At 40.7% G+C, this 23,252-nt stretch overlaps 1 protein-coding gene across 4 annotated transcripts; it reads left to right on the top strand.

Annotated features, from left to right (window-relative positions):
• Positions 1-1,083: 1,083 nt before the first annotated feature.
• zfr2 (zinc finger RNA binding protein 2) lies at positions 1,084-22,808 on the top strand. Of its 4 annotated transcripts, none has more exons than XM_034582550.1 (19): positions 1,084-1,240; positions 3,923-4,178; positions 4,460-4,574; positions 5,626-5,853; positions 6,872-7,206; positions 7,451-7,639; positions 8,516-8,756; positions 9,768-9,952; positions 10,076-10,195; positions 11,196-11,341; positions 11,797-11,923; positions 12,033-12,238; positions 13,167-13,335; positions 14,589-14,763; positions 17,912-18,000; positions 18,713-18,808; positions 19,126-19,237; positions 20,247-20,344; positions 21,008-22,808. In XM_034582550.1, exons 1-19 carry the CDS (start codon positions 1,188-1,190, stop codon positions 21,185-21,187), a joined length of 3,120 nt encoding a protein of 1,039 aa, XP_034438441.1. In that variant the 5' UTR covers positions 1,084-1,187; the 3' UTR covers positions 21,188-22,808. The 4 variants fall into 4 exon arrangements, with proteins under 4 accessions (XP_034438441.1, XP_034438440.1, XP_034438439.1 ...); XM_034582549.1 differs by having other exon boundaries at positions 17,909-18,000; XM_034582548.1 differs by having other exon boundaries at positions 4,457-4,574.
• Positions 22,809-23,252: the final 444 nt, after the last annotated feature.

Here is a 23,252-nt window from a genome sequence, read left to right as displayed (position 1 = left end):
TCCAGATTCCCTGCACAGCATTCTGACTTACTCTGCATGTTTCTACCACAGGCCACTTTCTATTTTAAGGATGCCTGTGCCTCTGGTGGCAGTATTAACCCCCAGAAGTTTAATAATATGTTAATAGGTACATTTTATTCTATTTACTTTTAATTTGTGTGCTGCCCCTGAGACGCTGCCTGCAAAACCCAAGGTCATTTTTTACACTGTCTGTAAGAAAAAGATGTGCAGATGTTTTCTCTAACACAGAGTGAGGATCTGAATATGATGCTCAGTTTAAATCTTCTGGCTTCAGACTCACAGCCTCTGGTTTGATTTGCATTAGACAGCAACTCGGTGCAAGCGTGACTGACATGCAGCTGATACGGCAGGAGCCTGTGCAGGAGAGACGAGAGGATTCACTTGTACTTACTTCCGCCTTCGCTTCGGGATTTACGCATCACAGCCGATCATAGCGTTATTATGCTTTATCTCTTTAAATCATGTTGCAGACCTGAAATGACACGTGCACAAACACACAAAACAAACACACTGCAGCGGTGCAATGGAACTAAATAGAATTACTTTGTGTACTTAAGTACAATTTTGAGAGACTTGCACGTTACGTGTTTCATATCGCCTGGTTTTCATTTTTACGATTTACATACATACAAATGTCTATGAGTGTATCAGCAGTATGTGACATTAGAGCTGAACCCATTTGTCATTTGACAGAATTTAAACACCAAATAATGTAGAACTGCCAGATATATATGTTTATATATATCACATTTTGTCAATCCAGGAGAAAACTTAAATACAATCAGGCAGTTTATCTAGCTGGATAAAAACACCATTGTGCCATTTAAAAATAAAGAACAGGGGGAAAAAGCGAAAACTAGACAACTACTGTTGTATTAATTATTTTACTCTCTGTCTCTCATATCTTATCTTTCTCTCTCTCAATTCAATTAACTTTTTTTATTTACAATAAACTCTACTGACATTTACATGTGTTGCTAAAGTATAAATAACAATGCAGACAACAACCACAGTTAAGATAAACTATCTCTGTCTTTCTCTGTGACGTACTTCCGGTGTGTGCTGGTGTCGCAGGGGCCGACGGGAGGTGAACCATCTTGACGGTCAGCCTCCGCCTCTCTGCTGCTGTCTGCTGTTTCCCCACTGACTGTACCGGAGATGCCAAGATGGCTGCAAGCAACTATTTCGGCTTCACACATGCCGCCGGCCCTCAGTACAGGTAATTCAAGCGACGCCGGCAGGTGTCAGCGTGCCCGCGGGGCCTCGGGTGTTAGTGGGCGGCCACGTATCGGCGGTCCCTCGGTCAGTGGTGGGGCTTCGCTGCGTGGAGAGGCGGCGTAGCTTTGTTAGCATTAGCTCGCTGGGTCCGCAGGCCGGCGCCTCACGACATGCTGCCTGACATTAGGTGAACCCCGGCCCGGCCTCGCTCGGACAGCTGCTCCCGACGGCTCAGCCCCTCAGCGCTTCTCTTAGCGAGTCAGTGACAGGAGGTGTCAGGCGGCTGCAGCTGTGACCTGTGGCCGGTGGGTGCGGGCAGGAGAGGGGGGCTAGCCCGGCTCCTGCACCGCTGAAGCCCCCGTGTCTCACTCACTGTGTTTGTTGTGGGTAAATGTTTAATGGCAAGGCGATGTCAACAGGGAGGAACGGGGGAAAGAACATTGATCAGACTGACAAACATCCGGTCTGTGAGTTTGACAGGTGATCAGATGTCATTGACAGGTCGAGTCACGTATAATCACCAAACTCTTCCTCTGATCTGAGCTCATTGAGGATCAGTCTGCAGGATCTGTTTTAACCTAATTGATTGAACCTAAACACCAGATTCCTCAGTGTGTCAGTGTGTTGGAGCTGCAGAGCTGCACTGAGATCTGCAGATGTTCCCCTGAGGAGCCCTTCAAATCCTTCAATCTGAGACATCAAGTCCAGGAAATCAAGGTTTTTGACAATGAACACGGGTCATACAAATTGATTGAAGTTATTTTTTTTTAATTAATAGCACTAAATAGGCTTCCTGTCATTATCAGCCTGTCTCTAGCTCTTCAACTTGTAAACAAGTTTCTGTGTCTTTCGCTCTTACTCCATATATTGTTTTGCAGGGCAAAGGCAAAAGGCCACAGAGTCATCACTGTGGCACTGTTCACTCATTCAAGTCTCTCTTTAATTCTTGTCTGTTGGCTTATGTTAAACCTGGTGCTTCTCAATATACTGCTTTTCAGTGTTGTAATCACAGCTTATTTTTGAGGGGCATTTTTACTTAATAAATGGCCAAAAATAATTGCAGGTTAATCTATGTCAGCCAATTTAGGAATTATTTGAGTTTTACCCATCGTGTGATACTGAAGTGCAGAGTAGCAGTGTGTGTAAATGTGCTTAAAATGATATGACAAGATGATATTCAATCATTTATTTATTTCGATGCAAAAATCCACTTAAAAGAAAAACTTTTATTGCCCATTCATTTTCAAAAATTCTCACGATGACATCACAAATCCACAGATATCAAAGTGTTGACTACAATGGTGTATATATAATACAGCAAAATCTGATAGATGAGTAATTCAAATCATTTTACAGTTGTGTTTTTTATCACTCAGCCCTGTCTGTTCCCATAACTCTGAGCTGTTTATTTAGCAATGAGTGATTATGAAGCTTCAGACCTTGTTTGTCCAAACTGTCACCAACAGAGTCTGTGAGCAGTTTTAGTTGCAGGCAGACGAGCAAGTCAAGAGCAGAGTGTTAAACTGAACTTATTGATTAAACCCTTATGTTGAGAAGTCCTGTAACTGCACGGTATGTAGGACTTCCATGTTTAAACAATTAGATCTCAGAAATTCAGTCCATGCCTCCTCGGTATTCACAGTCTCGTCCACTGAATGAGTTGATTCAATCACAGGCATTTCTATAGAGGAAGCTCAACAGACAATGCACAGACTATTGGAAAATGCTGTTTCTCACTTGTCACTGGTTGTGTGAATTTGTCTGTTTACTGTTTTGTACTTGCTTTGGATCCTGGATATTTTCCTATGATGACTAATCTGCGTTATCACTCTTTTATGACCTTAAGCCATCATTTAATTTTAGCCCACTCGTGTTCTTGTCTGTCCTGACACTTGTGGCCTTGCCAGTGACTAATGTCTGCATCTTTTACCAACACTAAGTGTAGGACTCACATCACAACTTCTGCTTCCCTTCATTGGCTGCCAGTTGAAATTTGGTTGATGTTAAGATTCTTTTAAAAACTTCTAAGGCTCAGCGTGGTCCATCCCGCAGTTATATTACAGAGCTGCTAACTCCCTATACTCCAAACTGTAATCTAAGGGTTTAGTCATCAGGGCCTTTGGAGATTAGACTTGTTAACACTTTGTCAACCTTTCTTAATTTGTCTTGTTTAGTTCTGTGCTGTTATATTCCCATGTATTATGTAAAGAACCTTGTAAAGTTGTTTAGATTGGTGCTATTAGAAATGTTTTGTTATAGAAATGTATTATTATTATTATTTGAAGACATCATGTAGTAAAATATGTTTGTAACAAAACACAAGAGTAAACTGATTAAAATGATCCTCCTCACTGAGGCACTATTCAGTCACTATAAACCAGTCTGCTGTTAATTAGCCAACTTGGATGTCATCTAGCAGTTTGTTTTAGGGCTTGGATGTAAGTAACACAGATTGCCTTTCCGTGCTCTTTAAACAAGCAGGCAAACATAATATGGGCACAACATTTGTTCCACAGATGGAGAGGGATGATGCTGGGAAGTCTGTTTGTGTTCTGTTGGACTGTAATGACAGAAACCAGCTCTTCTTGCACTAGTGGAGGGTCTCCTCCTGGATACAAGTTGTAGAGAGTCTGAAGTTTATTGTATTGCTTCTTTTAATTTCCCTCCCTCTCCTCTCCTTCAGTACCCAGCCTCCCCCGGCCTACTCCCATCCCTCCACAGCCAGTTACAGTGTCCAGCAGGCTCCGGCTGTGGCTCATGCAGTGACTGCGTCCTACTCTCCAGCTCCGGTCCAGGCAGCGCGTCCCGTGGTCTCAGCCCCTTACCCTGCCTATCAGACCCACCAGGCCCCTCCTGACTATGCCTACAGGCAGCCGGACCCCCCGGCCCCGCCGCAGCCCACCACCACCCCACAGACGTACCAGGTCTATTCAGACACGGTCAGTCTCTTTCTTCTTCCTTCATGATTTCTGCCATTCACCTTCTTATTGCATGATGTGGTCTTGTGGGTTTGAGTCCTATAATGTGACTTTTAAATGCACTATTCAAAGGGCAGACAGCAACGCATGCAGCTTCTGCACTGATTGTCATCACGACAATCTCATTATTCACAAACTAAAAACTCCCAGTATTTCAAAGAAGATTATATGCAGAGTTAAGATGTTAATTAGAGTTATCTGTTTTTTAATTGGTTTTAATCCTCTCTTGTAATTTCCAGCAGGACAACTACAGTTACGGACGCCCTGCTGCTGTGACCACCTATGACAATAAACAGTACTACCAGACAAGTATAGTCTCAGCTCAGAGGGCACCCACAGAGAATTACTACCAGACTGGTGAGTCTGTTATTTGTATTATCATGTTGTAAACAAAGGTTCAGTCAATTCAGCTGAGTGATAATTCAAAATTCTAATCTCTTCTTGGCTATACAGCTTTTGTTGATTTTATAGAATGATCTTAGCTTAATATTGTGATTTAATCAAGTGACAAGATGATGCAGCACAGAAATGTCAAAATATACTGAATGTTGTGTCACCATGACATACTTTGTCCACTAAAGAGCACTGAAAAGTTCATTTTGCATCTTTTATTTCTCATCTGTCCATGACACACGTACTCACTAGGCCTGTCACTTCTTCAAAAAGTCTGGTTTGAAAGAATTTAAAACTAATGCAGAATTTGTCCATATGAATTCAAACACAATCCTACAGTACAGGATAATGTGTGAGTTGCAGCGCGCTGTGACACCTTTTCTCAGACAGCTCCTCTTCAACTCATCTTCACTTGTTTTTTATTTCCTCTGTGGTTGTAAAACATGTTATTTGAGTTATCAGAATCTCCTACAGGTTGAACTGGGTGTCCTGAACACTATTAGTGCTAAAGACCCCTTAACACTGTGCAATTGTGGGCTGTTTGAAACATTTGTCCACCACAAGCTGATTTGGACTCACTGTGTAACTGCTGCTATCAACCACATCGGCAAACCATGAAATTAGGCAGAAAGCATCGGCCAATCGTGTCATGTTTTTCAGTTCTGAAGACACTGTGCCCATAAAGAGGCAATAAACACACTTTTAAATTTGCTCCCAAAACATTGAGTGTCTATTGTATAACTAGTGTTTCAGGTGACAGTGTAGATCACCAGACACACTCACACACTTCGGTCTTGCTGTGGGATTTGTTGGTCAGTATTTTTTATTTTGCACTTAGAAGGGTAATGTGATCTTTATGAAATGTGATCTGCTGCTCCTCTGGTGGAGAAACCAGGATCCTGCCGGCTCTGCCAAAAAACTCTGACGGTCCCAGAGGAGTTTCAGATCTCTCTGATGCCCTTCCTCTCCACCTCTACTCTCTCCCCCTTGCCCCGTCCATCTCTCTCTCTATCAGTCGGAGTGAAGAGTGCTTACAGTCCAGCACCCACCACCGTGTACAGCCAGCCTCCTCCTCCCCAGAGGCAGGTAACGGCCCTGAAACCTCTGGCTCCATCCAGCGCTGTGTCCACCACCTACAACATCTACCCAGTGACTACTACTGTCCAGCAGCCTCCCACTCCCATTTCATCCTACACCCTCGGCTCCTCCTTCAGCTCCAGCGTTGCAGCCACTTCCTACTCAGGTAAAATTAAACGATTAAAGATCATTGATATACAGTGGTCAAAGGTTACTGGAAATAATTACACATGTAAAAGATGACCTGATATACAAAAGGCATAAAGGGGAAGAGACAAATTTCTTTCATGTTTTAGCAAGATTACTTTATTGCCATCTTTTACTCTTTCAACAGAAAAATACAAGTTTAGGCACCCTGTATGCACCCCCTTCGACAAGTAACACAGCTTGTCATTTCTATTTTTTGAAGCCCAAGTATTTTGGTCTTCCTCGAAAAAGTCTTCTAGTTCTTGGACTTGCGCGCACTGCTCTGTTGAGGTCTATCCACAGATTTTCCATGGTCTTAAGGTCAGGGGACTGGGGCCATGGCAAAACTCTCACTTGATCTAGTACATTGTGGATTTTTAGGAATGTATGAGGATTATTTTCCTTCCCAGACAGTGTGATGTTAGTTCGTAGAATTTGCTGGTATTTACTCAAATCCTTTCCTCCCTCTACTAGTGGAATTTTCCAGTGCCACTGGCTGCAACACAAGACCAAAGCATGATCGATTCACCTTGTTCTTCACAGAGTGCGAGGTTTTCTTTCATGAAATTCTGCACCCTTCTTTCTCCAAACATACATTTGCTCATTGCAGCTAGAAAGTTTAAATTTAACTTCATTGGTCCATATGACTTGTTTTTAAAATGCATCAGGCTTGTTTAGCTTTTCCTTTGCAAACTTCTGATGCGGAATTTTGTGCTGACGATGCAGGAAATCATTCCTTCAAATGACTACCAGGATTCCATCATATTTGTACAGGTGTCGCTGCACAGTAGAGCAGTGCACCACCACCACTAACTCCTTGCAGGTCTTTTGCAGTCAAACAAAGGTTCTGATTTGCCTTTCTAGAAGTTGCATGAGCTGTTCTCTCTAAAAGATCTGTTGGTTTTCCACACCTCAGCTTGAGGACCTCTACATTTCTTGTTAATTAATGTCAAATAACTCTCTGTCCTCACTGTCATTCTCTACCTTCTCACCTTCAGGCCTAAGCTACTCCAATTATGATACAACTGGCTACACCTCCACATCCACCCCCTCCTATTACCAGCCGGCCCAGCAGACTCTCGCCCAGCCGCAGCCTCCACTACAGCAGCCTCAACAGCCACAACAGCCCAAGGCCCCAATCCAGCCTCCACTCAAGCAACTCACAAGCTCATCCTGGAGCAACTCAGGGAGCAACATGGTCACAGCTCCGGCAGGAAACACCTACAAAAAGCCAACATTTCACCAAAACAAGCTGCAGAAACCCAAAGGTCCTCCAAAGCAACCGCAGCTCCACTACTGCGACATTTGCAAGATCAGCTGTGCAGGCCCTCAGGTAAGATAGTAGAAATGAGGTGGAATTAACAAGATTTTATTTTAAGGGTCTTTATAACAGGGCCATTCTGTTGTGCATAACTGAGCAGCAAAAGACATAAACTAATAAAAAATGATCTCAGATAAGAGCACATGTTGGATTGTCTCTTTAGTGGTTTGTATCACCAGTTGCCTGAGATAATTGTATTGAATTATTTCATCAACCTGATAAAAAGAAAGTTAACTGGTGTGATTTCCTGCACCAGACATACCGGGAGCACCTGGAGGGTCAGAAGCATAAGAAGAAGGAGGCAGCCCTGAAGTCTGGGGGGCAGTCGGGGACCACGAATGGGCCCAGAGGGGTCCAGACTCAGCTACGTTGTGAGTTATGCGACGTCTCCTGCACTGGAGTGGATGCCTACGCCGCCCATATCCGTGGGGCCAAACACCAAAAGGTAAGCTGTATTAAGTCTCTCGATATTTGTTTTTATTAGGGGTGAAACTGTTAATTTCCCAACAATTAGTATTACTTTTTTAAACATTACTCATACTTTAAGGGTTGTTTGCACAATGAAAGTAGGATGGAGTAGTGACTGCCCACCAGAGATATTTTGGCCTTTTAAGAGGATTGAGTCTGTGGTCGAATTTTGTTGCGTAAGATGGTCCCCTGGTGTGCAGAACATAGAGAAAGAAAATCCCTGTGAAATGGTAAAATTCTCTGAATGCAAGGCAAGAAAACTTTTAGCTAAATGCCTGATGTGAGGACTAAAGAACAAAGGGAATTTGTCTTTTGAATAGTTTGTAAAGAATCTAAACTGAAGCTTTCAGTCCTACCTACTCCTGTAAAAACACAACACATTGATCTACTGCTGTTTGTGTCGTGTGTCTGCAAACTTTACATTTTCACATAATAACATCTTGCACAGTTTAGTAACACAACCAACATATTTTGTTCATTAAAAATGCGACATTTGGCTCTAAGAGATTCCAGCAGGAGAAACGCTCTTTTGGTTTTATGTTAATTTTCAGGCTTGTTGGAATAAGTGTGACCTTCATCTTGCTCATTTGTATTTATGTTAATTGTGCGTTGGGTCATTACACATGCTCAATTGCTATAGAGAAGATTGACTGTGTGTGTGAGTGAGAGAATAATAATCATGATCTCTAGAAAACATGCAGCTGTAGAAGAACCTCAGAAGCTTTTTTTAGATGACGTGTACTCATGTGACGTCTGTCAGAGTCTGAGGACAAAACCTCCCTGAGGGAACTGCGATGGGATTAAATATCAGCAGCCTTAAATGGACGTGTCTCCCTTTGTCACTCCTGGAAAGGTGGTGAAACTTCACACCAAGCTTGGCAAACCTATACCTTCCACTGAGCCTGTGTTGGTGAATTCTGCTCCAGTCGTCACAACCTCGACAGCTGGGAAACCTTCAGTCCCCACCTCCACTCCTGCCTCGTTCTCAACCACTTCAACTCCCGCTGCAACACCAAAACAGGTGTCTGTACACGCCATGGCTAAAACTGCAGCACCGGTCAAGAGAGCAGCTCCTTCCAAAATAACTGTCATTTGTAAGTTTGGTGATTTCTCATGTAGATAAATAGGACTTATTTCCCCCCTGATCTAATGAATTTATTTTGGATTACCCACTGCTCCACTATCAGAACTTAATAATATTTACCTCCATAATAGAGATGCTCAGTGCACACTTGGCCCAATCTACGTCTAAATTAATAGTTACAAGACATGATTTTGGCAGCTGTGTCATCGCTGTCATATTTTGTATAATATTAGCAGAGAGAGGAGTTTTAATTATAAAGTTTAGTGGGATAAATGTTTGAGCAGGATTAAACGTTCAGTGTGTAAGATTTAGGTGAAAGGGATCTATTGGTAGAAATTTAATATAAAATAATCCTAGTGATGTTTTCACAAGTGGGAAATCGTCTCAATTGCACAAATTGTTGTTTTGTTTATCCTAGAATGGGCCCTTTATATTTAAATACTTTATATTTAGAGGGAGTGAGTCCTCTCTACGAAGGCCGCGATGATTTTTTACATTCGTCCAAACTGGACAAACTAAACACCTTTTAAGTTTTTATGACAACTTAAGGCTACCACAGGTTCTCTTTCATGTTTGGAAGGGAAGGGTGAGGTGAGGGGTATTCAGCTGCAACATGCAACTTCACCACTAGATGTCACTAGATTCTACACACTGAACCTTTAAGTAGAAGCTCTTACTGAAGTTCAGAGGCAGTTTTCAGAAAACTAAAGCCCTTTTTTAATCTTGGTCACTTAACAAATGCACTTGTAAAATAAGTAATTTGCTGTACTCAAATACAGCCTTGTGTGTCACAAATCAACAAATTGAAATTGTTTTAATAATGTAATTCTTTGATTGTAAGAAGTTGGATAGTTAATTCAAATTGATAATTCATATTTCTAAATGCATCAGCCTGCAAAAGAACTAGAAATAGAGATTATAGGTTGGATTTTAACAAGTTTTTGTTTTACTTCAAATTCATGAGCAATTAGAATACCTGAAATTGAACTCTCTAATCTTTATTGTCTTGTCTTCCTCGCAGCCACTAAGCCTGTCAGCACTCCAGCTGTGACACCACCAGTAGTAGCAGCGGTGGTGCCTGCGAAGGTGGAGGTGCCCACGGTACATTCACTTCAGAAGTTCGAGTCTCAGAGTGATGATGATGATTGCGACAGAGAAGGTGGCCTGGGTGACATCCAGCCAGTGGGACACGACTATGTAGAGGAGGTAGGCAGGAAAAAATCATCAAGATTTCTACTTTTATGTAATCTTTTGTGTATCAACTCTTCTGTGTCACTCACACATCCTGCACGATTCTGTATTCACCCCCATCTGTCTTGTCTTATTCAGGTTCGTAACGACGAAGGCAAAGTGATTCGATTTCACTGTAAACTGTGTGAGTGCAGCTTCAACGACCCCAATGCTAAAGACATGCACCTGAAGGGAAGAAGGCACAGACTGCAGTACAAGGTGAGAATGTCTCACTGAGCCGAGATCCTGTCTGACTGGTTACCCAGAGGTCTGTCTCTGTATTTGATCGAGTCATGTTGCTTCTTCATCTCATCTCCTCTGCAGAGTTTACGCTCACACACACATAGGCCCCGCCCGCACACGTGAAGCAGAGAGGAGGATGTGAACGAGGCGATGTATGTCCAACAGTGGAAACAAAGCTGTATACAGAGTTTTCACTACGAACCAACTGTGTAAAAACGATTAGCGCCGCTGCTTCAGGATCGGAGCAGAAGCAGCGGTTGGTTTGTACCGTGTCAGAGTCTCTGTCTGAGTGTCCTCCCTCCACGCTCCTGCTGACCTGCAGTCACTTTAAACTTTAACTATAAACACCAACACTCATCATAAGTTATTAGGACCTGAACAGAACTGACATTTACTTTGTATTTTTTTGATTCGCTGGAAGGTTTATGATAAATAAAATTATTGAACTCTGAAATAACCTTCGCTAAATCAATATTCAAACACATCAAATGGGATTGAATCCAGCCCTAGTAAAGAAATTACCAATGCACATGGGAACTGTCAAGAAAAGGTATAGGAGGTGTATTACTGCAGTAATAAAAAGGCAGAGTGAAACCTAAATTCAGTGTTCTTTCTGCCCTGCGTTGTACCTTGGGCAGAAAAAGTTTGAAAACCACTGGTTCAGACAATTAATATAAAACAGTGATTTGATGAGTAGCAGGTTTAAATGGACAGACTGAGAAACCAATGGCCGTGGTGATGCACAAATAGACCACAAAGATTTCGAACCTTCAAAAAGTTTGCTTCCTCATGTGATTGGATTGGATTGATAATAAAAAGTCAAAGGATGAATAAAAGGCCAGAGTGAAGAGAAATCTTTTTTTTTTTCATTGTATCTGCACTTGTGTGGGAATGCCAAGACATAGGGGTTAGATCACATGTCGACTGTCACATTACATTGCTCCTACATGTTCTCTCCTCTTCTGTGTCTCTGTAGAAGAAGGTGAACCCAGAACTTCCTGTGGAGATCAAGCCCAGTAACCGGGCCAGGAAGCTGCAGGAGAGCAAGCTGAAGAAGCAGAAGCAGAAGGCGGTGCTGAAGAGACAGAGGGACGACGAGCAGCGCTGGCACATGGAGATGAGGTCAGAGGCCAGAGATCTTAGTCAGAAACTCAAACTCCAAAACAATGTTTCCTTGGTAAACACAGAACAGACTAACAAGGGAAAAATGAGGAAGATGCATCATCGGGTAATATTAGCAGAGGGGAAGCTAGTAAAGTTCATCAGCTGATCGTACAGACAGATTAGAGGTCACCACTTCAAGAAGTTTCCTGTATTTGCAATGTTGTTTATATCAGGCCTGAGTCTTAGCTCTTCTCTTACAAGAAATACGAATCTTATAACTTTAGACTCTCCTCAGCTAACACATGTTTTGACAAATTACCTTTTGGTATTATTTCCTTTAGATCAGAGAATTGTTTCAGAATAGTACTTTTTATGGACTCTTGTGTACTTTTCATCACAAACATGGTATTTCCCTGTGGGAAGAAACAACATTTAAATTAACTGAATGCCATTTAAATGTCTCTCCCCTGCAGGCGATATGAGGAGGACATGTACTGGAGGAGAATGGAGGAGGAGCAGATGTACTGGGGGGAGCAGAGACGCAGGATGGCTCCTCCACCACTAATGAGCCGCCCTGGTATGCCGGTGCCCCCTCTACTGGTGAGCTCCACAACTTCACCTCTCTTTTTTTTTGAAGACAATAATAGATATAAAAACTAACTTTCACTGAGACAGAGGGGTGATCATGTATTCTCCCCTCTCCCTGAAGACGTGCGTGCGTCGGCCTGACTCCCCTGATGACCGCCACATCATGGCCAAGCACTCCACCATTTACCCAGTGGAAGACGAGCTACAGGCCGTTCAGAGGATCGTCTCCCACACGGAGAGAGCCCTAAAGCTGGTGTCTGACTCCCTGTTGGAGAAGGGGACGCCAGCTGTTGCCCCTGCTGCTTCTGAAGAAGGAGACGACAAAAGGTAAAATGTGACTACTGGCAAATACACAAGTATATGAACCCCTTGAAGTCATCTTAGCTGGATGCCTCCTGCTTGTGATGGTAGCTACAGAGCTAAATCATCTCCATTTATATTTAGAGTGTAAATGTGGAGTGATTTCTCCAAATTATCTCTAACCCACATCTCCAATCTGGTTTCACTGACTTTTGGTAACTCTTGACTCCAATTATCGTTTGATGATGTCATTAGCCTGAGGATTCACATATTTTTCCAACCTGCACTGTGAATGTTTAATTTGGTCGCCGGGCAGCTGCAGCACCTCCATGTTTTATTAATTTAAAATCTCAGTCGTTGAATTGGTTGTAAAAGTCGTCCAGCAGGAGAAACACCACGACTCCTCTGCATGCGACTGAGTGAATGATACTAAAGTTACAACACCAGTAGTAACAATAATGATTCAATGGTTTTAGGATTCATATCAGTACATTTCCAGCACATTGTAAAAATACTGTGACAACACTAACAAACATGATATTTTTGTTCACTTTCATCGTGATATGAAATTTTAATAGCGTTTTGTCTCCACTAGGAATATTGGTAAAAGCAAGGACTGGGATTGTTTACGCCTAAAAGCTCTTTTGTTGTTTTGACTTAACCAAAGAGCTGCACTGAGATGCAAGACTATCAAATATGAATGCAGAATGTGTGGTCAGGCAAAAATAGAAGTAATGCATAAATAATATGTTCATTATGACTCTGTGTTTAGACACAGAGCTATCACGTTGCTACAAATGCAACAGATTTAGTCGACTGAGTAAGATGAGTATGGATCATTTTCTACAAATAGGGATTCACAAGAAATCCGCGGAAGTTTCACCTCAAGATATAAGATAAGACGTTAAAATGTTAAACCAGCCATGCGAGACCTTACTCTTTTTTCCTCTGACAGTGCTGAGAATTCAGCCCGGCTACTAAAAGGTGTAATGAGGGTTGGCATCCTGGCCAAAGGCCTGCTGCTTCGTGAGGACAGAAACGTGGAGCTCATCCTTCTGACCGCCCAGAAACCCACTATCTCTCTGCTGAAAAACATCAGCAAACAGCTGCCCAAGGAACTGGCGGTAAGATTACCTCATCAGCACCCTGAAAGTCACTGTTTTCCTCTTTCCATGCTGTGTGTGAAGTTGTGGAAAGGGGGTTGTTTTAAATTAAATGAATTTCACAACACTTTCCCACATTCAAAGTTTTATCTTAAATTATAAGATTAACGATCAGTGGGATCATATAGAAAAACTCAAAAATAAAGATCCTGTGGAAAATAGAACCTGGTGCAGTAGATAAAAAGAGGAACGTGTTCTGCATCATGCACTGCCTTATGACTTGTGTCATGAGAGCAGGATATTGAAGGACTGGGAGACGGCAGGGTTTCATAACAAAGAGAATGGAAACCAGAAGTTTTTACCATTGAAGCTTTTGTTTTAGATGAGAGCAACTAAAATGTATTAATTGAACCTTGTGATGTAGTAACTTCAGTTTTATCAGTCAGGACAAAACGAGGAAAACCCCAAGACTTCCTTCATGCTTTTTGGGTTCATATGCTCGAGCAGTACATTTACCATTAGTGAACATGTAAGACTCTCCCCACAGCCTGAGCTGTTTGTTCTCCACCCAATGAATTTATGAAAATGATGATAATGAACCTTTTCCATAGTAGACTGTTGACTGTTCAGTCTTTTAGGGATATACATTCCACATGTTTCTCAGTATCAACATCCCTAAACTAAAGTAAAGCTGCTATCTTTTACCCCTCAGTCAGTTTTCCATTCCTTGTTGCTGATTTCCAGGACATTATATCTTAACTGTGTGGATTCTACATTTGGGAGATTTTTTTCCATGTTCACAAATGACAAAACTGCTGAAAAGGACAATCATTTGAATTTCTATTTAAGGTCCACAGAAGAGGTTTGGTATCTACATACAAGGTTGTGAAGTGTTTTAATTCCTCCCTCTTCCTCCCTCCTGTTTTAGCTGTAATGAGTGTTTCATTAAAGGTGCTTTTCACTGATCTTTAGATTTACTGCCTGGTTATGACACCTGAATCCTACAGAGTGAGTTGGGGATTTGTTTTTCTTTTAACTGCCCCCTTTTCTGTCTTAAACCTAACTATAGCAAAGACATTGTTGAGAAATGCTATTGTTCTCGTTAGTGACCCTGTTTGAATAAGGGAGCTATGATCCCATCCTCAAGAGAAAGAAAACCCAGGGTTGAAAACATTACAGTACTGCCCTGTAACCTCGCCAAACAAGGCTATTCTCTGCCCCGACACCCCTCCTCCTCTGTAGTGAGTAATCCCAAGTGTCCTTTTAACCGGCAGACATTTTCTGAAGATCAGTATGAGGTGCAGGCTCACCCCGAGGAGGCGAACATCGTCATATTTTCAAGCAAGGAGCCCAAAATGCAGGTGACCATTTCTCTCACCTCGCCGCTGATGAGGGAGGACCCTGCTTCTGAGAAGGACAAGCAGGCAGAAGGAAAAGCGGCTGAGAAAGGTTAGAGAAGCCAAAGCTTTCAGTACCAGACAACCAACTGTCAGCAATGTGTGTAATACACTATATATACATATATATATATATATATATTACTTGCTTCCTTTCCACCCGTTAGCAGCAAAAGTTTAGGCTTAAAAACCCCAAAAATTTGAAGTGGGACTTTAACTAAGCCCACATTTATTTTCTTTAACCCCTAAAATAAGAACAAACTCGCATATTCATTTGTCCCACTCTTTTCATTTCCCCCCATTTTTTGCAGTTACACTAGTTCCCAATGTCTTTCTTTTCCACATCATGGGAATCAAAAGCCGGGCTCTCCGACCTTTCTGTGCCACGAGGGTGTGTTTATTTCATGAACACACGCTCAGATAAAACCTTTGGACTGAAGTGATGGTCAATGTTCAGATAATGCCCAGGGATGGAAATACTCTAAATGATGAACTATTTGAAAATAAATATTTTTAGTGGAGAAAAGTCTCGTTACTCTTTGTTGCATTTTTGCGATGATACCTACGAGGGGATTTTGAGGTCCAACGACTTCCCGTTCCTTCGTCTCTCATCCCTGCAGCATACTGTGGCATTATCAACAACAAGGTGTTGGAGTGTCAGTTTGTTGCCTCACAATGATCAAGACCGCAAAAGTCACAAAATGACTGTAAATCCATTGTTCTTTTTCCCCTCATTTAAAAGTTCAGGGAATTTCCAAGATCATTGTGTTGCAAACACTCCTCCGCCTGCTCCAGCCACTGTCAGCAATATTATGTCATGTGGAGAACATGGTAGAAATGTTTTTCTGTGGCCTTTGTTTTTTTATATTTTTACAGAGTGTTTTGTTTGGGTTTGTTGATCAGTGCCACAATTCTGTATCAGCAGACCTAGGCAAGCCGAAGGCTGATCTGAAGACCACACTTGTACACATACCACTAAGAATAGAAAAGTTAAAGCAACCAGGTAGCCCATGTTTCTTAAGCTTTTCAGAGCAGGAAACCCCTCTGGATTCATCATAAGAGGGACTCAGTGAAAACTCCCTGCTCGGAGAGGCATGATAAATATGGGTCTTTGATTCTAAGTGGTATGGTAGTGTAGACTTCAAACAAGTGGCTTTGTTTTTGTGATGCATTTCCCCTGTAAGAAAGCTAATGTCCTCTGGTGTTGCTGCAGTTGTAGCGAACATGGTAGTGTGGAAAGCCCCCAGTCTGATGTTGTGTAATATTACCTCATCGCAGTCACCACAGACCACACTGAATGTTTGGACAAACCTGTTCTTTGTCATTTATAGATGAGCAGTCTTGTTTTTTTGTCTTAAATCTGTCAACAAACTTTTTTTATAGTCATTTCTAAATCCAGCAGAGACACGTGCATCCTTTTGAATTCTATATTTTTAGTGCCACAAATTTAGCCGTGGCTTTGTCCCATTGTGTTGAATAGATGTGACTTCACTTTAACTTGTTTTGCTTTTTTAAGTGAATTGTACTTTAACGGATAGGTGAGACATTTTTCCAGCTTGTCTTGAAACTATAGCCAGTTTTTATTGAAACAGGTTTTGCTTGATGTTCATACTGGTCATTTATGGATCTTTTCCTAATGCGATTTCAATGGAAGTGACAAAATCCAGTCCTTTTTTTTTCTGCATAAAGACATAACATTTTTATCTGAATAAATCAGAGCATTCAGTCGTCTGAGGTCAGCTTTTTTCAGAGTTACAATATTTTTATTTTAAATTTCCTGTAGTTCTTATTACTATTCCTTACGATGTTTTTGTCATTAGGCAACTTGTTAATTTTTACTGGGTGGCTGGTCAAAAATAACTCAAAACAGAATGGATGGATTTTCATTAATAATGTTACTTTACTACTTGAGATTGTTTTTCCAGATGAATAACCTGTGAGTTGTTCGTCCAGGGAGTGGGTTTAGACTGTATGCTTGTTGCATGAACACGCACAACAAAAGCGGTATCTGAGTTCATCCCCCATCACTTACAATGAAAGGTCATTATGAAGGGATCTCTTGGTGGCCAGTATTGTTTAAAGGCAAATCTGAAAAATTGTGAATCTATCCTTTAAAATATGGAGAGAGGTGTTTTCACTCCTGTGCCTTTTATCTGCTATTTGACGGTTCATTTTTTGTTGAGTATCTGCAGAAAGTCCATGTTTCAGTTGTTAAATGCTCCCAAGTGGCAGATGAGACATTTTTGGATCCATTATAAAATGTCTGTGAAAGTCACTCATACAAAGAAGAGGTTCAGATGCAAAATAGAGGAAATCCAAAAGTTGAATTTGGAGTTTATTAAAGGGGAAATTCTAACTTACTGTGAAAACTAGTGGGGACATTTCCATGATGTAGCCTTTTTATGAGTAAATTCTGAACTGCAAACAATATGATGAGGGATGAAATTCATTATGATAAATCAGGAAATTAGCTTGATGCCATAAAATAAATACATTTGAAACACCTTTCTCATAAAGACATTTTGACTTGTGATGGCAGAATAAAATGCAGGTGTAACTAATAACATTAGAAATGGCCCCAATAAGCCGTGACAGTGAACAAACATGCTCTGTACTTCAGCTCTGACAATAAAACACACACAATGGAATGAGGACATTTTTATTGGTTACACCAGAGTTTGACATGTGAAAATGTCTTTCCAGAGAAAGTTTACGTCTGTACCATATTCACCTTATCTCCAAAACCAATTAAATGGGGATTAGTTTCTTTAATCTAAACTAACTACCTTCTGAATGCATTGGATTTCCTTCTTTTTTGCATGTATCTATAACCTTCCACTCCCAAAAAAACACACTTGTGCTAATTTACGTTTTCTTTGCTATTTTCCTCCATTCAGAAAATATCTGTAAAACATAAAGAGACTCTAGTCTTCCTCATTTTATGGTCACATACTTTTTCTTTCATATCTTCCCCTTGTTTTTGTTTTTTTTCACCAAACAAACAACAGTTTCTTAGGATTCGAGGAAATGTCTGGTCACATCAGATACACATGTGCATCCAGTGGCTGTTTATAGTCTCATCCCTGATCAGCGAGTGTACATCAGCAGTATCAACACTTATTATGCGCTGCAGTCGTCATTTGAGTTGTGCTGTATTTTTTGACTGTAAGTAATGAGTCAGTACGTGTTATATCCAGCAGATGTGGCTGAGAAGGATCCTCCTGATCTTCTGAATAAGAGGAAATGTCTGGAATACCTGGCTGCTCTCCGTCACGCCAAATGGTTTCAGGTAAATGCATCACAAAGCCGTGTCTCTCATCTCTACGTGATCACAAGAACTGACCTTTTACACAGGTTGTAACAAATACTATTCAAAATGTCCTTTCGTCAACGTGTTCCAGTGAGACAACCCCTGTTGCTCTCACGAATTCAATCAGTGATGCTGAGATAGTTAAAAACTCACCTTGTATCATATTTATTTAAACAGACCTTGTATCATATTGCAGAAGTAATGACCTGATCTCACTTCCTTTTTTTAGGCATTTAATAGGAATCTTTCGTAATGGTTCCAAAGAAGAACCACTTTAGGTCATCAATGTGGAATTCAAGGCTCTTCCTGTTTGCTCCTTGCGTTCGTGTTCTCATGTTTTTTTCTTATGATGATTTCCAGTATGAAGAAAGCCTTTACAACAAAAAAAAAAAGACGTTACTGTGAAAGTTATTTTAATCATTGTGTGGCAGCTGTAAGTTCATATGTAAAATAAAATAAAAAAACAAGAGTGTAAATTGCACAAAATGTCCAAAAAAAACGGCAGATTTTAGTTTGGTTTAGAATCTCTATTTACAAAGCAGGATTATATTCTACAGTTGAATCCTATATAATACTTCCAATTTACACTTTCACTCACCTGTTATATGTTTAATCATATTTTTTATTTTCACAATTTATTCTCCATCTTAACAAAAGCCTTTTTATTATTTGGTTGCTGTTATTTCTGAAGGCTCGAGCCAATGGGCTGCAGTCCTGTGTGATCATCATTCGGGTGCTGAGAGATTTATGTCAGCGGGTGCCCACCTGGGGGAAGCTGCCCAGCTGGGTAAGTGCGTCACTTGTCTCTTACGTTTTGTCTATTTATAATATATATATATTTTTTAACCTGTCTGTGTTTTGTTTATTGGCGTAAATATTAAGAGAAAAATGTATAACACTAATAAGTGATGTGATGCAGCTCATGCTGTATCACCCTTCTAACAGCTTACCCACAGCAAAGGCTCTACTTCATTTTGAATGCATCAATTCATACATACATCTTATGTAAGGAGATGATTTCAAACAAGAGTCAAGACATGGAAAAGTTGCATTATTTATAAGCAAACCTGAGTCATACCAGTATCTGTCTGTGTTTGTCTTCAGGCGATGGAGCTGCTGGTGGAGAAGGTGATCAGCAGTGCTTCAGGTCCACTGAGCCCAGGGGAGGCCATGCGCAGAGTCCTGGAGTGCATCTCCACAGGCATCTTGCTGCCAGGTCAGACAAGTTGAATGAGACGAGGAAACACGGATTATTTCATATATGTATCAGTATAGTTGGGCAAACTGATTATACTGACATTAAAGCATTGAGATAATGCTGCAATAAACATCAAGGTTTTACTTAAATATGAGTCATAGTGCTTTTATCACATAGCTCTGACAGAATAGTGATTGGAATAAGATACATTTCAACTCGATTGTGCAACTGAATTGACGTGAGTTTTTGATGCTCATCACACGGTGTCATCACACTGCTTAGATCAGAGGATATGATGGAAATCACCCAAACGTTTCAAAAAGGGGCCGAAATTATCACAAACCATCCAAAACAAGTTTTCCACACCAAATTAACTAGAAAGAAGTAAATGTACTAACCAATGAATATGGCAACACTGCTTTGCTTCAGACAACTTCTCCATTTGATGACGTGTCAAACAGCTGTTAACACATTAAACAGCTTTAATACATTAAAGGTCCAGTGTGTAAGATTTAGGTGAAAGGGATCTATCGGCAGAAATCGAATATAAAATAATCCTAGTGGTGTTTTCACTAGTGTGTTTCATCTAAATTGTACGAATTGTTGTTTTCTTTCCCCTTGAATGGGTCCTTTTTATATTTAAATACTTTATATTTACATCGGAAACAGGTCCTCTCTACGAAGAGAGGCCGCCATGTTTTTTTTTGTTTTTTTTACAGTAGCCCAATCTGGACAAACTAAACACCTTTTTGAGTTTTTATGACAAATTAAGTCTACCACAGGTTCTCTTTCATGTTTGGAAGGGGAGGGTGAGGTGAGGGGTATTCAGCTGCAACATGCAACTTCACCACTAGATGTCACTAAATTCTACACACTGAACCTTTAATTCACCATTTTCTGCCTCTGCTGTAGTAAACAGAAAAACGTGAATGTGAGGAACAGCTTTATTTGGAATATGTCTGTATTGAAATCTTGTACAAAGTTTTGACTTGGTCTTATTTACTTGTTTTCTCGTCCTCTCACTCAGACGGACCAGGGTTGATGGACCCCTGTGAGAAGGAATCAACAGATGCTTTGGGAACCGTGATGCTTCAAGACAGAGAGGACATAACGGCCAGTGCACAGGTACCAATACACACCATTTATACCATGGCCACTTATTTTGATTGGCTTAGAAGTGTGGAATACTTTAAAGTAACCAGGTAGATTAACCTGAAACATGTTAGGCCTGGAGTCAGTCACCTGAAAAAACAGCTGCTAAGTGAGGTCCACATAAAAATAATTCAAAATCTGTTGGATATTTGTGTGAATATGGACGTGCAAATTGAGAAACAGTACGGTGAAAGACTTTTTAAAATAACGTTCGCAATAGTGAAACTGTAGTGTGAGAAAGAGCTGCAGGCGGAAGCTGGAGGAAACAAGAGTGAAACTGAAAAGTTAATTTAAGAGCTGTGAAGATGTCTCAGGAAAGTGTGAAAAGGAAATGGAGAGTGCAAAGTACTATATTTAATCATGTTTTAAATAGAAAAACAAATGACTCATTTATATGGGATATATATATATATCATTTTAATTATTGAGTAGGTGTAAGCAAGATAATCAAATAAAATTGTACAAGTTGTTGGTTATTATAGCTCACTGATGTTACATCTAAATGCACCATCTTTTCCCTGTTTTTTGTGTCACTATGTACTGTCAGTTGTCAAATTTAAAATACCCAAGTTTCTTATGAAGAAATATGTAGCTGTACAAATATACATTTCCCATCTCTGTTGTCTTTGGTTCCAGCACGCTCTGCGGCTGCTCGCGTTCCGTCAGATCCACAAGGTCTTGGGCATGGAGTCCCTGCCCGCGTCCAAGGCCAGCGCTCGCAACCGCAAACGTCGACGGGACGTCAGCGACATGGGGGAGGGGGAGGGAGAGGGGGAGGGCAAAAAAGACAAGAAGGAGGAAGCAGAAAGCGCCTGACCCCTGCTTGCCAGAGCGGAGGCGTCTGCTAGTTTAGAGACTGGTACAGTGTCACAACTCTAAAATGTTCTTATCTTGAAAACAATCCTAACACGCAGCTATACACATATGAATATAACTGACACTACATGTTACATGTCTGCTCTTGAATTATTAGGGATAATGTGTTGGAGGAAGAGGACTGAAGTTTGAGAATCTATACCGCAAATCCTTTCTCCCGTGTCGTGATTTCCTGCAGATGTCGTGTGTCTGAAACTTTGCAGAGAAAATTGGCTCCGTTAAAGAAAACGCATCATGAAAGTTACTGACTGCATCATTCCATTTTAGTATAATTGCACAAGTACTGACCATCACTCCCTTGTTTATTCACAATAGTGAAAGCACTACAGTTGTTCTTTTTTCTGTGATATTAGAGCCTCTGCTATTATTACATCAGAAGCACCTTATGCTTTATTTTCAGAGTCTGAACTCTACTGCTCTTTAGGCCAGTTCAACATTAACATCTTGACACGAGTCATGAGTCACTGCACGGATGTCGGTGCATGACACCTGTACACTGAAATGTGTTTTTCAGCTGGTTTGTTTTTAAAATCAAAAGATGAGGGTTTAGGGTGTTGAAGCTGTGAGATCATTGAAGACTGACTGTTCAGACCTGGTTTCAACATCCATGATCCCGTCACAACAGAGCCATGTTCAGGAACACATACGTTACTGTGATGTTCTCTGTGTCTGAGTTGACTCATTGGTAATAAAAGAGTGCGGTGCTGAAGTCTTCACACCCTCTCCTGTAAAGCTTTGTCAACATTTCCTCCTGATGTCAGTTGAAAACTTGCAAGAAATTTGACTGAAGAGTTTTGAAATGTAACCAAAGGCCCCAATCCAAAATAAAGACTAGACTAAAATACCCCCGCCCCCTGTAAATGCGTCGGAGAGGTTTTTATCAGAAACCTACAAAGACACACAAGCTCTGCTTTGTGCAACATCCCCCATGGGTTCTTTTTTCTGCACAGGGTCACACTGAAGAGTCAATCTGTCTCGGAGGAGAACGAGAGTTACGTTGCACAGTCTGTAGCATGCTGAGAAAATGAAGCACTTAAGAAATGGCAGTGTTACTGTATGCAGCCATGATCTTATCATTGAAATAATATGCCTAGTAATCTTTTTTTCTTCCACAGTCTGGTTAGCAGAAAAGAGAAGCTTTAGTCATAAAAATGAGACTGAATATCTACTGTAATGAAAAATAAAATTAGTTATAGACTTTGACTTTCTTCCTTGTGCCTGCATCATGTGGTGTGTAACAGAAGAATGAGTAAAGGGGAACATGTTTTTTCTTTGTCTGGTTATCATTGTAAAGATTTTATTTCACACAGATGTAGGACAGGGAAGGGACGGTTGCACAGACCCGAAGGCTTAAAAGTTGATGTGAGAGATTTATTGTGCCGTTTTAAGTTTGATTTTCATTTAAGAGTATCATATATATATAAGTATTGCTTATTTTATTTCTGAAGATTATTTTGTATTGTTGAAACAAAAAGCGTGAACAGTTGCTGTCCTATTATTTGAATGTCTTTGTAGTGTTGCCTAAAATTGAGGGAGGACATATTAAAACACTTTTAAGCCACTTTGTCTCCTGAGTTTGTGTGTGTGTGTGTTTGTGTTTTCTTGGCATTACTCCTGTTGTGGACCTACATCTATTTACACAGGCACATTGTAGGTTAAGGTTTAAAACCAGGTTAGGATTAGGTTAGGATTATAGTAGAGGTTAGGTTAAGATTAGGGTTTGGTTAAAGATATGGATTGGTTTAAAACCATGTAAACGGTTAGGATTTGTTTAAGGTTATGATAAAGGTTAAAGTTAAAGAATACTTTAAAATGTATGGTAAAGTTTAAGGTTTGGATTAGGTTGATGTAAGTGTTAAATTAAAATGAAGGATAAAGTTAATATTGGGCAAAGTAGTAAGTATTTTTAAGGTTAAAGTATGTCTAAAGGAAAGCAATGTAATGTCTGCAGTCAAGGGGACTGTGTGTGTGGGCGCGCGCATGCATGATTGTCTTTCTATAGTTA

Source organism: Hippoglossus hippoglossus, chromosome 4 (assembly GCF_009819705.1).
Source record: "Hippoglossus hippoglossus isolate fHipHip1 chromosome 4, fHipHip1.pri, whole genome shotgun sequence".
Taxonomy (NCBI): Eukaryota; Metazoa; Chordata; class Actinopteri; order Pleuronectiformes; family Pleuronectidae; genus Hippoglossus; species Hippoglossus hippoglossus.
The sequence above is the reverse complement of the archived record's forward strand: the minus strand, read 5'-3'. Positions and strand labels throughout refer to the sequence as shown.

Excerpts from the sequence above, each read along its gene's own strand:
- zfr2 (XM_034582547.1), top strand. The coding sequence starts at position 1,188 with ATGGCTGCAAGCAACTATTTCGGCTTCACACATGCCGCCGGCCCTCAG. Across the intron at positions 11,342-11,796 it reads CGCTGGCACATGGAGATGAG|GCGATATGAGGAGGACATGT; the intron begins GTCAGAGGCCAG and ends TCTCCCCTGCAG. Across the intron at positions 18,809-19,125 it reads GGGGGAAGCTGCCCAGCTGG|GCGATGGAGCTGCTGGTGGA; the intron begins GTAAGTGCGTCA and ends GTTTGTCTTCAG.